Raw genomic sequence first — 14,024 nt, forward strand, 5'->3', positions numbered from 1 at the left:
GTTTTATTAGGGAAGGGATTAGGAAAGATTAAAAAAAGAAAGGTTAGGGAGAAGGGTTTTTAGAGAAGGGGTATAAATATTCAACACTTGAGGCAAATCAAACTTTGTCCAGAGTGGAGAAAATCCAAGGTAAACTTATCTCCCTTTCTCTTTATTTTTCTTTTCTTTTTCTTTCTCTTTTTCCCCCTTCCCCTTTTCGGCTTCCCCCTCACCGCCGGCCACCACCACCGCCGGTGGGCTGCCGGCGCCAGCCTCCAACAACACCAGCCGGCAGTGGTGGCAGGCCGGCCACCTTTTTTCGAACAAAAAAAAATAAATTAAAACTTTGTTTTAAAAACTAGTTTAATCCTAGATCTAATTATTAATTATGAGTTTTGTGATTTGATTTTGATGTTTGATTATGAGTATCATGTAAATTAATTTTCAGATTTTATTTTAATTGAAAAGCCCCAATTTTTGAAACCCTAGGTTCTTGAATTATGAATTATTGATAGATTATGATATATATAATGGTTTAAACCTTTGATTAGAGTGTTTTAAGGCTAAATTACAGTAAGTTTTTATTAAAATATAATGTTGGAATTTTTTGGTTGTGCATTAAAAATCAAGTTTCTTTAAGGAATTTCAATTACCCATTAATTGGGATTAAAGTATGATATTTTAAATATAATTTCAGCTTATTTTAATTAAATTATGAGGGGTTTTATAATAGTATATATTGCTGGAAATTTATGTAGAGAGGATTTTAATACTCTTCTATGATTTTAAATTGTAGGAGACTTTGAAGTGAGTGATTTCTATTAGTTAAGGCGATATTAAGATCGTATACAAGGTATGCTCGCGTACTTAGCATAATTTTATTGATGTAGTAGCATGCTAAATGTGTTTAATTGATTGCAAATAGTATCATGCTAGATTTGGAATGGAAATTATGAATTGGTTGTTATTGGTGATTGAATATTGAAGCATGAATTATTTGTGATGGATTAATAGTTGGAAAATTATAGTTTGGAATATTGTTTATGAACCACACTTTTATTTATGGCATGATAGAGAACATGTTTAATTAAACTAAATGTTTTATTTGGTTTGGAATATCAAAAGAGAATTTTATTATGGTTCATATAATTTTTATTGATGCTTTAAGCATGGGAAAGGAGCTATATAAGTGTCTATGTACACGAGGAATAAATTATATGTTGGTCCCTTATTGCACTTAAGGTGTTTTTAACACCGAGGGATAGGATTTGTGGCGCTTTATGCGTTTAAGGTGTCATTGGCACCGAGGTAGAATTAAAAAGGGTTCAACATTAAATATTATGTGGTCACTAATTATTCAAGAATTAAATTGGTATGTTTGATTGTTTGAATAATTATTGTTGATTAAATGATTATGGTTTGAGAGTAATCACCAAATTTAATAATATGTAAATAACGTAAAGTGAAAGAGATTACGCACCAAAACTCTTGGAACGTATATACCTTGAGTATGAACATATGGGGGGAGTTATGTGACTTTATATTTGATCATAACTTCTACTGGAGTACAGGACATTGTACATTCCTTTTATTATTATTATGCGCAGGAATTCCGCCACTTACGACTGGTTATTGATGCTGGCACGGTTAGCTCCCGTGCCAGTAACCTCAATTTATTTGGGGGAGGTTAGTGGGGAAACCCGTTCGATGCGTAATCAACGCTAAATAAATTATGTAGTTGTCTAGTGAGAAGTTTTGTTGAATGTTGTATGCTTGAACAATAGGTGCAACAAGGTAAGTTGTGTATTGATAGGTAATTGCATATTAGTGTGTTAATTACGCTTATGTACTCAGCTTTGTTGGTTGTGTGTTTTGTGTGTTTGTTGGCCTTGTCTTTATCTTGGCCCTATGATGACCCATTTTTAATGGAGAGTAGCGGAAACAAGTAAAGAGAAGCTTTTCTGGTGATGAAGCATATTCATGAATGGGCATGAGTGAAGAGCGAATTATGCTAGTTTCTATAAGTATATGATGTGTTTAATGCTTTAATTATTTATGATATTATTATTATGCATGACTAACGCAAAAGTTTTAAAGTTGGTTTGGTTTTTAATAAGGGCCTATAATGGTTCCAAATTGTAGGTTGATTTTATTTACTTTGTTTAACTTTGGTTTGACTTTACTTTCGTTGATTGACTTTTCAAGTTGACTTGTTTTGAATGGTTTTGAAATTAGTCTTCCGCTGTGTGTCTTTGATAGTTGCCTTAGCCGTTTTCACGGTGGCGGTAATATCTTAGATGTTCCTATTTAAAGTTTTAAACAGAGCAAAACAGGTAGTTTAAAAGAAAGGAATTTCTAGGGTGTTACATTAGAACTCTCGTCGACCGGTGTTGGAGAAAGAGGCCAAACATTGTGGAAACAATGATAGATAGTAGTATAGTAGAGAGGATTAAAAAGAGGTGTGGTTTTGACAGTGGTGTTTGTTTTAGTAGTGACGGAAGATCGGGAGGGATGGGATTTTAGTTGAGAGATGTGAAGGTGAATACAATTTCTTTTTCAACTCATCATTATGCCGCTGATATCCTTGATATTAATGGTAATCCGGCTTGGAGAGCCATTGGTATCTATGGGTGGCCGGATACCGAAAACAAGCACAAAACATTGGAACTTATGAAAAATCTTAAATCTTCTTGTTCAATCCCGTGTATTATGTTTGGAGATTTTAATGAAATCGTGAGCATGAGTGAGAAAGATGGAGGTGTTGTGTGTCGGGAGAGCCTTATGGATGCATTTCGGGATGCCATTGATGTTTACAGCCTAAGAGATATGGGCTATAAGGGCAGCATCTTCACATGGAAAAGAGGAAAGACCTCGAGGACAACAGTTAGAGAGAGGTTGGATAGATTCTTAGCAGATGATGGTTGGTGCAATTTGCTTCCTAACTTTTCTGTTCGACACTTCCCAATGTACGGGTCTAATCACGCTCCGATCCTTATGGAAGCAAGCAACTACTTCGAGAGGGGGAAGAGAAAGAAGATATTCAGATTTGAAGCACTATGGTTGTCATCTGATGAGTGTGCTAATGTGGTGAAGCAAGCGTGGGCTGGTAATGCAAGTCTTGAACTCCATGATCGAATTGCTTTCTGTGCTATGGACCTTTCACGTTGGGCAGCCAAAACTTTTGGTATCTTAAAAAAGAAAATCAGCAAATTGAATATGAATTGGCAGAGGTGCAGAATAACAGAGTGGATACACAAATGTTAAACCGTTGTGAAGCTTTGTCGGCAGAATTGGATGAGTTGCATAGACTTGAGGAATCGTATTGATTTGCTCGCTCTCGAGCAAATGAGATGCGGGATGGAGACAAAAATACTTTGTATTTTCATCGAAAGGCAAGCCAAAGAAAGAAGAAAAACCACATAAGGGGGCTGCTCGATAAAAATGAAGTGTGGCATGATGATCCGGAGGAAATACAAACTATTATGGAAAGCTACTTTGCTGAGCTTTTCACAACTGATTCTCCATCAGAATTTGATGCGGCCTTGGTGGGTATTAGTTGTATAGTTTTGAACGAAGTTAATACAATTCTTGATACGGAACCCAGTGGTGAGGAGATTAAAAGTGCACTGTTTCAAATGCACCCAAACAAAGCACTGGGACCGGATGGTATGCATGCTCTATTTTTTCAGAAATTTTGGCATATTGTTGGCCCTGATATTATTACTTTTGTGAAAATTGGTGGAATGGGCGATTTAATTTAGCAGAAGCTAATAAAACTTGTATTGTGTTAATTCCTAGAAGTGATGATCCAAAAAGAATGACATAATTTAGGCCGATTAGTTGCTGTAATGTCCTATATAAAATAGTATCAAAAACAATGGCTAACAAAATAAAGCCATTCCTGAATGATATTATTTCCGTCAATCAGAGTGCTTTTGTTCCAGGGGGACTTATAACCGACAATGCTTTAATTGCTTTCGAAATCTTTCATTACATGAAACGAAGGGGTGAAGGAAAAGATGAGTCGGTAGCTTTGAAGCTCGATATGAGTAAAGCATAAGACAGAGTTGAATAGGGTTTTTTTGGAACGGGTGATGTATAAATTGGGTTTCAATGAGAATTAGGTTCAACGAATCCTGGATTGTCCGGCAAGTGTGTCCTTTTCTTTCAAAATAAATGGGAGTATATCAGGGTCAGTGATCCCGACCCGGGGGCTTCGGCAAGGTGATCCTATTTTTCCCTATTTATTTCTATTATGTGCTGACGCTTTTTCAACTCTGTTATCCCATGCTGCAAGGGAGAGACAAATGAGTGGGGTGAAAATTTGCAATGGGGCTCCTACAGTATCACATTTGTTCTTCGCCGATGACAGTATTTTATTTACAAAAGCTAGTCTCAGGGAATGCTCAAAAATTGCTGAAATCATCAGTAATTATGAACGAGCATCAGGTCAGAAAGTTAATCTTAGCAAGACAGAAGTGGCTTTCAGTAAATGTGTGTCTGTTTCTAGAAGAGAGGAAATTATTGAACCTCTAGGAGTACGAGAGGTGGTAGAGAAACATGAGAATTATTTGGGATTACCGACTATTATTGGGAAGTCAAAAAATTCTATCTTTGCGGTATTGAAGGAGAGAATATGGAAAAAATTAAATGGATGGAAGGAGTGGTTATTGTCGAGACTGGGTAAGGAAGTACTCATTAAGGCTGTGGCTCAAGCTATACCGACGTACATTATGAGTATTTTTAAAATCCCGGATGGCTTAATTGATGAAATTCATAATCTTCTATGCCGCTTTTGGTGGGGCTCAAGAGAAAATGCGAGAAAACTACATTGGCAGAGCTGGGAAAAACTATGCACTCCAAAATCAAGGGGCTGATTAGGCTTTCGTGACCTTAAGTGTTTCAACCAAACTTTGCTAGCAAAGCAGAGTTGGCGTCTACTCAAGGGTGACGGATCAATGCTATATACCATTCTTAAGGCGAGATATTTCAAGCATTCGACAGTGATTGAGGCAAATAGGGGTCATGACCCCAGTTACTCTTGGAGGAGTATTTGGGGAGCAAAATCTTTACTTCATGACGGACTTGTATGGTGTGTGGGCGATGGAACTAGTATAAAAGTATGATCTGATCCATGGATTGTGAAGGGCGGAAAGGTTGTGTACCCAACTCAAGTTGCTGACAGTGATATGGAGATGAGGGTCAGTGATTTAATGGATGCCTACAATAATGGATGGGGCCGTGAGCAAATAAGTTCCTTGTTCTCAAATGAGGTATATGCCACTATCCTTGCGATGCCACTATCTCGTAGAATGCCACATGATGAACTATATTGGAAGCAAACAAACAATGGAATTTTTACTGTCAAGTCGACATATTGGTTGGCAATGTCAGGGGATACTGTGGAGAACAATAATGCGAAGACGGTGAATGAAGTACTCTGGCGTTCTGTTTGGAGATTAGAGGGCCCTCCGAAATTACGCCATTTTATTTGGAGTGCTTGTAAAGGGAATTTGGTCGTCAGGGATCGACTTGTGTATCGACACATCACTGATAACCTAGCTTGTCCGATTTGTGGTGAACCTGTGGAATCCATTTTACACACTTTATTTGAGTGTGAAGCAGCAAAGATTATTTGGCAGTATAGTGAATGGCAGAGTTGTGTTCAGGCTGCACCCGTGACCTCTTTCCTGGATCGTTGGTTATGGCTGGTTGAGCATAAGAGTACAAAGGAGCTTCGTGGGATTGCTACTCTAATGTGGGCGTCGTGGAGGTGTCGCAATGTTATATTCCATGACAATGTGAGACCTGATTTTGTTAGTGTAGCAGGGGGTTTTATACGAATGGTTGAAGAATATTGCAGCTATGCTCACAAAGTTTTCCATCCCTCACAAATCAACACATCAGCAGGGGGTTCATCCTGGACATGCCCACCTGTAGGGTATGTGAAGGCCAATACGGATGCTCATGTCGTAGAGGGAAGCAAAGCAAGTGTGGGTGTGGTAATTAGGGATGAATGTGGCATTATCCTTGTTGCTGCAACGAAGGTGCTGCCCACTACTACTGTTGAGTATGCTGAAGCTACTGCTGTGCTCTTTGGGCTGCAGATTTCACGAAGGCTTGGGTACAATCGCATTCTTGTGGAGTTAGATGCTTGTAATGTCATTCATGGGATTAAAAGCTCTGTGGTGGGTATTCTCCGATTCACCGTATTTACGAAGATATAAGGCAAGATAGCTTTCTTTTTTAGTTCTGTAATTTTTCTCATGTTAGATGAGCTTATAATACGGTCGCTCATGTAGATGGGAGACTAATAGTCATTTAGAATATGTTTGTGCTGGTGGATTCCCTCAGAGTATTCTAACTCTGGCGGAACTTGATTTGATTTAATAAATGCTCACTCTATCTTCTCTCAAAAAAAAAAAAAAAAAACATTTAAAGTAATCTCAATTTTTAATCAAAAGTCACCAAATATAGTTATATTTTAGAGATGATCATTTATGGCCCGACCAGATAGCCCAATCCAGCTAGGCCCAAAAAAAAGTGTGGGTTTGGACACATCTTTACTTCAAATTTGAGTCCGGCCCGAAAAAAACCCAATAAACCCAAGTCTATTTGCGAGTTTGGGCATAAAATTTTATGAATAAACTTGACCTGGTCCAGTTTTTTTATCACCTTATAGAGATCAATAAATCAATCGTCCTTGATGAAAGAAATTGAGAGTTGGCAATTTATTCATTGTATCTCTCTCACGAGGATTGTCAATCTTAACAACATAAATTTTTACCTTGAAAATAAAACTCTTACACGAAAATGTCATTCACAGAAGCTGCCTCGTCGTATAGTCATATACTCATGTACAACCAGCTTTCACATTTCAGCACATTATCAATCAACCACAATAAACAAGACTATGTATGACAATATACTATATGGACAGAAATATACAAAAATTTCGATATATTCAACATCATTTTTATGTACTAATTTTGAGATAAAACTCACATGCCAATTCAATAAGGCAATTTTATGTAAAATCCATGAAGCCAAACCCACTTGGGGCATCAGTAATAGAAGTTAGTTTAGAAGGACAATGATAAAGGCATTGCATAGAATGCATTATAACAGATGATTTGTTGCATTTTCATATTTTTGTCGACCAATCAGCATCACTGCCAACTCTTGGCATTCCTCCTTTGATTCCCAGCTGCTTGTTCCCCTTCTTAGTCTCCTCGGTCACCTCAAAGGTTGATCCACATGTTTCGCCTGAGCTATCAACCCATGGGACTGCCTTTAGCACTTTCAGTGGATGTTCATAACTTTTTAGGCCACCAGACGATGTAAAGTAGCATCCTGATTAAGAAAAAACAAGGATACACAGTCACAAATTGCACCATAGGAGTAAAGCAATGGATGGATACATGTAGAGGTGATAATGATATGAGTAGAGCTTGAGTTTGGCTCAGCTCAACTTAAAAACTCATGGGAAAAAAAAGTAAAGTTTATTTGGACTCAAAACCTCTACTACTTTTAGGATTCAATTGAGCTCGGCACAAACATGGCTTGAACTCAACTAGGATTGGTTCGAGATCAGCCAATACATGGATGCATGTTAGTTGCATATTAGGTAGAATATACATAGCTTCTCTTGAGCTATATACAAGTCTAGTTTAGACTTGAGATGAACTCACTCGATTTGAGTTTTGATGATATAGAGCTCTCAAAAACACTCATCTCATGATTACAGAATCACCCCTAATTATAGGGATGATTTTCAAAGCTTAACCACAATCACCATACACATAAAACCGACAAGTAGTATCCTGTCGTTCCATACCTACTGTATTCTGGAGAAAACTGGCTACTGGCTATATATGGAATTAGTTAACAGGGATAGCAAAGAGTAAAATATTTGGTTTTTACCAAGACAGTAAATTCACTAATCAAATTTTCTGTATTAACTAGAAAGAAAATATAAATTCTGTTCTTTTTTGAGTTTCTTAGGTAAGGAGGTGGGAATGGTACAAACAGCAGAAATGGACAGAAACAATGATGAAGATGCCACACACAATTTTTCAAGTCAATAGCAATAGAGTGTAAGTGCATGCATCCTATGATACTCTGGAAGTTAATTAATATGGTAGTGCTTAAGATTATACCTTTCGGAAATGGAGCAAATGATTTCCCACAGGCTTTCTGCATAATCTCAGCAATGTCAGAGAGAACAAGGTGATCTTCAGAATCCGTTCCCCAGAAGAGAGGGACACTTCCTTCATTGTCCTAAAAATACCAAAAGGGTTAACATCATTAAACCTATAATATACTTGTATATATGAGTATGCAAAACAGAACAAAGGTTCTACAGAAAATATTACTCAAATATAAGCAAACATAAAACTATAAAATCCTTTTAACAATGAAAGCAGGGAGCCCTGCTCTAATCCCTTACCACAGAAACGAAGGTTCTCTTTGTCGAACTGTCATAAATGACAAATGCAAACTTTCCATCAATGTTTCTCAATGCATGATCAGCAGGATTGCTGCTTCGATCCCTCATGGCACGATAAGCCTCTATGATGATGCTCACCTCATTTGCAGTTTTAGTCAATCCATACAACTGTTTTAGCGAAGCTATGTTCTCAATGTGCCCATGAAACAAGCAGTATATGTCATCCACAACAGCAAAAAGCCTGCAGTAAAATGTTCAGAAATTGGTATCAATGAGCTCATCAGCTCACATAATTAGCCTAAAAGGCCAACATTAACACACAGGGAAGCGTATCTACCCCGAATCACAATAACACGAGACAGGAACATAATTCATGATAGCTAGGATCCAGAAGTTGACTAAAATCAATATATCCTAACATACCAATTAAGATTACTAGCAAACGAAGTCAGAGGTCCACTTGGTGGGCAAATTCCTATACCAAGACTTAATATATTCATCACTAGTATTACAAATATCAAAGCCTAGGTTGACTTCCACCCTCTTGATTGAAATGATTCTTTTTTTTTTTTTTTTTTTTTTTTTTTTTTTTTTTGACGGGTTGATTGAAATGACTCTTAAAAAGGTCAAACATGCCCGATTAATTCTGATTCGATCTTGCTTCTTGGAATCGACTTTAAATAACATATAGCTTAGAATTTTTCTAAGCAAAGAAGCAGCCTACTTCCCCTACTTGCTGATCAAATTTAGAAATCACAATAAAATGATCCAAATGCATACATAATAAGATGGCCCGTGAATCATGTGCTAAAAGTGGGGTAAAGCATTTAAGATTGATCACCAAACCACCTTTTCATATCATATGCTCCAATCATTGACCAGAATTAACATCACTTAAAAAGATCTATACATACATACATGGTATGTATATTTTGAACTTTAATCAAACTATATAATCAAATGTCATATCCAAGAAGTCAAGAACTAGTCCAACAACAATCAAATTCCTTCCATTTTTCATTAAAGCAACTATTAAAACCCACTTAAAATCCAATAAAATTGAAGAAACTAACTTCAACCCAGATTTCCAAATTGCTAAATAACACACCCACATACAAATAATACAAATCAAATCCAAAAAAAAAAAAAAAAAAAAAAAAAAAAAAAAAAAAAAAAAAAAAAACCCAGAAATTTAAATGGAGTTTAATACCTGGGTAAGAGAGGGTTTTGCTTATCAGAGGAAAAAGCAAGAAACCCAGAAAGTCCAAGATTAACAGAAAGAGCATCAGGATGAATTGAAGAAAATTTTTGAATCAAATCATCTTTCTTTAAATTTCCCAAAGAATCAGCATTCTTCAGCTCTTCTGGGCACTTAGCTACTTCCTTGTTAAATACTGCTAGCATTTTCTCTCTCCTATATTTCTTTAAATTTTCTTTTTTTCTGCAACCTTATTATGATTTGATCAAATGGGTATTTTCCTGTTCTGAGCAATTCTTTTCTATAAATCTAAAGAAGATGAAATTGGATTACTAGTAGTTTCCAGATAGATAATTTCCACTCAAAATGCACACAGTCAAACGGAGGGTTGAGATCTTTTTAGGATTAGATGTGACGAGACACGTGTAAATTGTAGAGTGATTTTGACATTTGTTCATCTGCTATTGGTTCTTTTTTCCTGCTGTAATAAAAAAAGACTGCTTCTGTTTTGACGCTCAGTATTTTACTGTATTTTATAATTTCACAGTAAATCTTGGTATTTGTCCTTTTTATAATTGGGTAAAGTCCCGATGAATTTAATATCATTAGTTTGTCAGATGCACAAATCTGACATGTATAATGAATTAATGATAGTATGAGGTTCAGTGTATAAAATTCGGTAGTAACGTGTCTAATGTATGAATTGTAGACTATGGACAATTTTTTAACAGTTACGCAATTAAATGGGGTGAAAAGTCATCTTAGACTTTTAGTATCATTATCATACCATTTACACTCCTTTCTTAATTTCAAATTTACTCCGGTTTATTAAGAGCATATTGGAATTTTTTTCTGGCTGCCAAAGATATATACTAACACGGGTAATTTTTTTTAACAAGATTCAGAAATCAGAAATCAGAAATCAGAATCAGTACTTCATTAAAAAAAAACATTTTGTAAGCAAGAAGCCAATAGTTTTGCAAAGAAATGTCAATCTACAATGGTATATTATTGACAAAAAAATCATTACAGACATTTGCAGACATTATAATGTACATCAACCTGAAGTGATTACCTTAATTTTTCTGTGCTTGCCCATCAAACAACAACAATCATGAATTCATTCTTCTTCCATTGATCAGCACATTTACAATTACATAGGACTGGACCGAGCCGTCTTCCCAGCAGCACCTTATATAGTTATTATGCAAGCTAGGCAGCTTTAGTATTGAGTTTTAGGTTCTTGCGCCACCCTGTAAGTGCTAATACCAGGCATCAATGTCAGTAGCTCTATCACTATGCAATGTACTAAGATATGTGGCCTGACACACTATCACCAGAAATCACCACAAGAACAACTTCCATGACGAAAATGGTGAAATCTGCTGGTATCCCTTACGATGATCTCCCTGTCAAAGAAGTCAGATACTAACTTGATGAAAACATGACAATCACCACATACGCGAAGGTTTTTTGTCACTCGAATAGGGGCTCCCTTGGGAGATTCAAGGAGTGCATATGCGATTGCCAACCTCTCACTATGACCATAAAGCATCTTTGTTTTCTCTTCCTCATCAACATTATGCAAAACATACTTAGTTTGAGCAGTGTAATTTCCTTCCCTTTTAACTGTCTCTATAATTTCGGCTAATTTTTCATATATTTGGTCACTCTGAGGGTGGGTCTTGTCCCTCACCATGAAACTATGTACTTTATCTCTCATCTCTATCCAACTGCAAGCTGGATTTTTCTTCAATCCTCTTTCCTTCATTCTCTCTCGTACTAACTCAACATCATCCCACCTTCCAGTTGCAGCAAAGACATTTGAAACTAATACATAATTTCCTGGATTCCCTGGTTCTGACTCCAACAACTTTCCTGCAGCAATATCTCCCAATTCCTTATTGGAGTGAACATGGCAAGCCCCAAGAAGAGCACACCAAACAACAGCGCCAGGTTCCACAGGCATGCTTTTCACAAACTGATATGCCTCTTTCAGACGATTTGCTCGGCCTAGGAGGTCAACCACACAGGCATAATGTTCAGGCCATGGCTCTAACTTATAGTTACCTTTCATAATATCCAGATACTTTTTACCTTCATCAATCATTCCTGAGTGGCTACATGCATAAAGAAGGGCCAAAAATGTAACATGATCTGGTTGAATTTTTTCCATCTCCATCCTGTTAAATAACTCTGCGGCCTCCTTTCCACGACCATGCATTCCACTCGCATGGATCATACAGGTCCACAGAACCTTATCCTTATCCTTGACAAGATTAAACACCTTAAATGAGTTCTCCAATGTTCCACATCGTGCATACATATCAACAAGAGAGCTAACAACAGATCCCTCTAGAAGGAAACCTTGCTTGATTAAGAATCCATGGACTTCTTTTCCTTTCTTTAAGGCAGAGAGACTAGCTGCAGCTGAGAGCAAGCTGATTAATGTAACAGAATCTGGTTCAATTCCATCTTCTTTCATCAAACAGAAAAGGCTAAGAGCTTCATCTCCTAGTCCATTATCAACATAAGCTGAAATCATGCTAGTCCAAGACACAACATCTTTGTATTCAATCAACTTAAACATACAAGAGGCCAATTCTATATTGTTGCATTCCCCATACGCATCTACAAGCGTATTATTCAACACTAGATCAGAGAGTCCCTTTCTCAAGATATAGCCATGTGTCTCTTTGACATGATTAAGCTGTCGCAGTGAAGTGCAAGCAAGAAGGACACTTCCAATCATCATGGCATCGATTTCCACCCCTTCAGCCTGTACTTCTCGGAACACATCCAAGGCTTTAGCATGATAATTGTTCTGAGCATAGCCAGCAATAACTGTAGTCCAAGAAATAACATCTCGACTGACCATGCTTCTAAAAACACATTCCATAAATTTTATGTGACAACATTTGGAATACATATCTATTAAGGAGTTCGCGACTTGAATGTCAGCATCTAATCCATTTTTTAAAGCATAGGCATGAGCTTGCATTCCATTCAGAAAATTCTTTAACCTTCCAGAAGTTCCAAGGATACTTATCAAAGAGACCTGATCAGCTCTCTGCCCTGCTGCCAGTGTTTCATGAAAGAACTGAAGAGCCTCACTATATAGGCCATTTTGCACGAAGCCTGAGAGCAATGAATTCCAAGATATGCTATCCTTCTCAGTCATTTTATGGAAGATTTGAGCTGCTTCCCTCATTCTACCACATCTAGCATACATAACAAGCAAAGCATTAGCCACATATAGATGCATACGATCATTCGACTTCAAAATCGCAGCATGAATCTCCATCCCCAATCTCTTAAATGGCTCCTCACATGCTTGAAGTGCACAAACATAAGTATAACTATTCATGCTAACACCCGCCTTCTCCATTTCTCTGAACAACATTAATGCTTCCATAGGCTTCCCACTGGCAGAATATGCTGAAATGATTGAATTCCACAATACAACATCATCTTTTACTTGAATCCTGTCAAATAATTGCCTTGCACCAACAGTATCCTCACATTTAGCATACATACTTACAAGGGCATTAACAACAAAACCATTGGAATCACACCCAGATTTCACTGCATATCCATGAATTTCAGTCCCTAATCTTATGTCCTTTATCAATCCACAAGCTTTAAGTACACAAGGGAAAGTGCAAGCATCAACATTCACCCCAAAAACCCGCATCGCCCGGTACAATTCAAGTGCTTCCCAAGGCTTCCCATTGGAAACATAAGCACCAAGCATAGCATTCCAAGAGAAAATAGTTCTTTGGGGAATTTCATCGAACACCTTCTGTGCATCAAACACTGCCCCAAATTTCCCATACAAAAACACAAGCTTAGTTCTCAAAAACACAGAATTTCCATGCCCATTTGATTTTATGACATGGGTATGAATCTGTTGCCCTTCTCTCACAGCCTTCTTCTCAGCACAAAGCTCAAGAACTGATGAATAAGCTTCATCAGGAGATAAATGGGCTGCATTTTGATGAGACAAATAATTGGTAAGTGATTGAAATGCTTCTTTTAAATTACCCTGTTTGCAAATTTGTTTTAATGATGATGAATTAATGGAGTTTGTCTCAAGTTTAGAGGTTTTGGGAGGAAAGTTAAAATGGGTATTCTTCAATATTTGGTAGTTTGGCAAGGTAGTTAGAGAAGAGGTTATGTGAGAAAGTTGAATTGAAGAAGCCATAGATTAGGAGAGAGAGAAAGTTATGGATGTTTTAGTTGAGTTCCAAACATAATGTGATATGTGATATGTGATATGTGATATTACGTACTTTCGTAGTTGGTAGTAGCAGAAAATTTCATCAATTTCCCCGGAAAACTGAGGATTAATTCGTGTTGTGTAGCTGAGCCCACATGTCTTAAAATTGGCATCGGAAA

General features: G+C 37.1%; 1 protein-coding gene and 1 pseudogene across 1 annotated transcript; both read right to left on the minus strand.

Annotated features, from left to right (window-relative positions):
* Positions 1 to 6,912: 6,912 nt before the first annotated feature.
* Positions 6,913 to 9,938, minus strand: LOC145567158 (stem-specific protein TSJT1-like). The gene is made up of 4 exons (XM_081626392.1): positions 9,639 to 9,938; positions 8,429 to 8,669; positions 8,139 to 8,259; positions 6,913 to 7,332 (listed from the first exon to the last, which is right to left on the minus strand). Exons 1-4 carry the CDS (start codon positions 9,830 to 9,832, stop codon positions 7,124 to 7,126), a joined length of 765 nt encoding a protein of 254 aa, XP_081482518.1. The 5' UTR covers positions 9,833 to 9,938; the 3' UTR covers positions 6,913 to 7,123.
* A 771-nt stretch (positions 9,939 to 10,709) lies between these two features.
* On the minus strand, positions 10,710 to 13,913 carry LOC145568213 (pentatricopeptide repeat-containing protein At3g63370, chloroplastic pseudogene; annotated as a pseudogene).
* Between the last annotated feature and the right edge of the window lie 111 nt (positions 13,914 to 14,024).

The sequence above is a fragment of the Chenopodium album genome, chromosome 11 (genome assembly GCF_948465745.1).
Source record: "Chenopodium album chromosome 11, dcCheAlbu1.1, whole genome shotgun sequence".
Lineage (NCBI taxonomy): Eukaryota > Viridiplantae > Streptophyta > Magnoliopsida > Caryophyllales > Amaranthaceae > Chenopodium > Chenopodium album.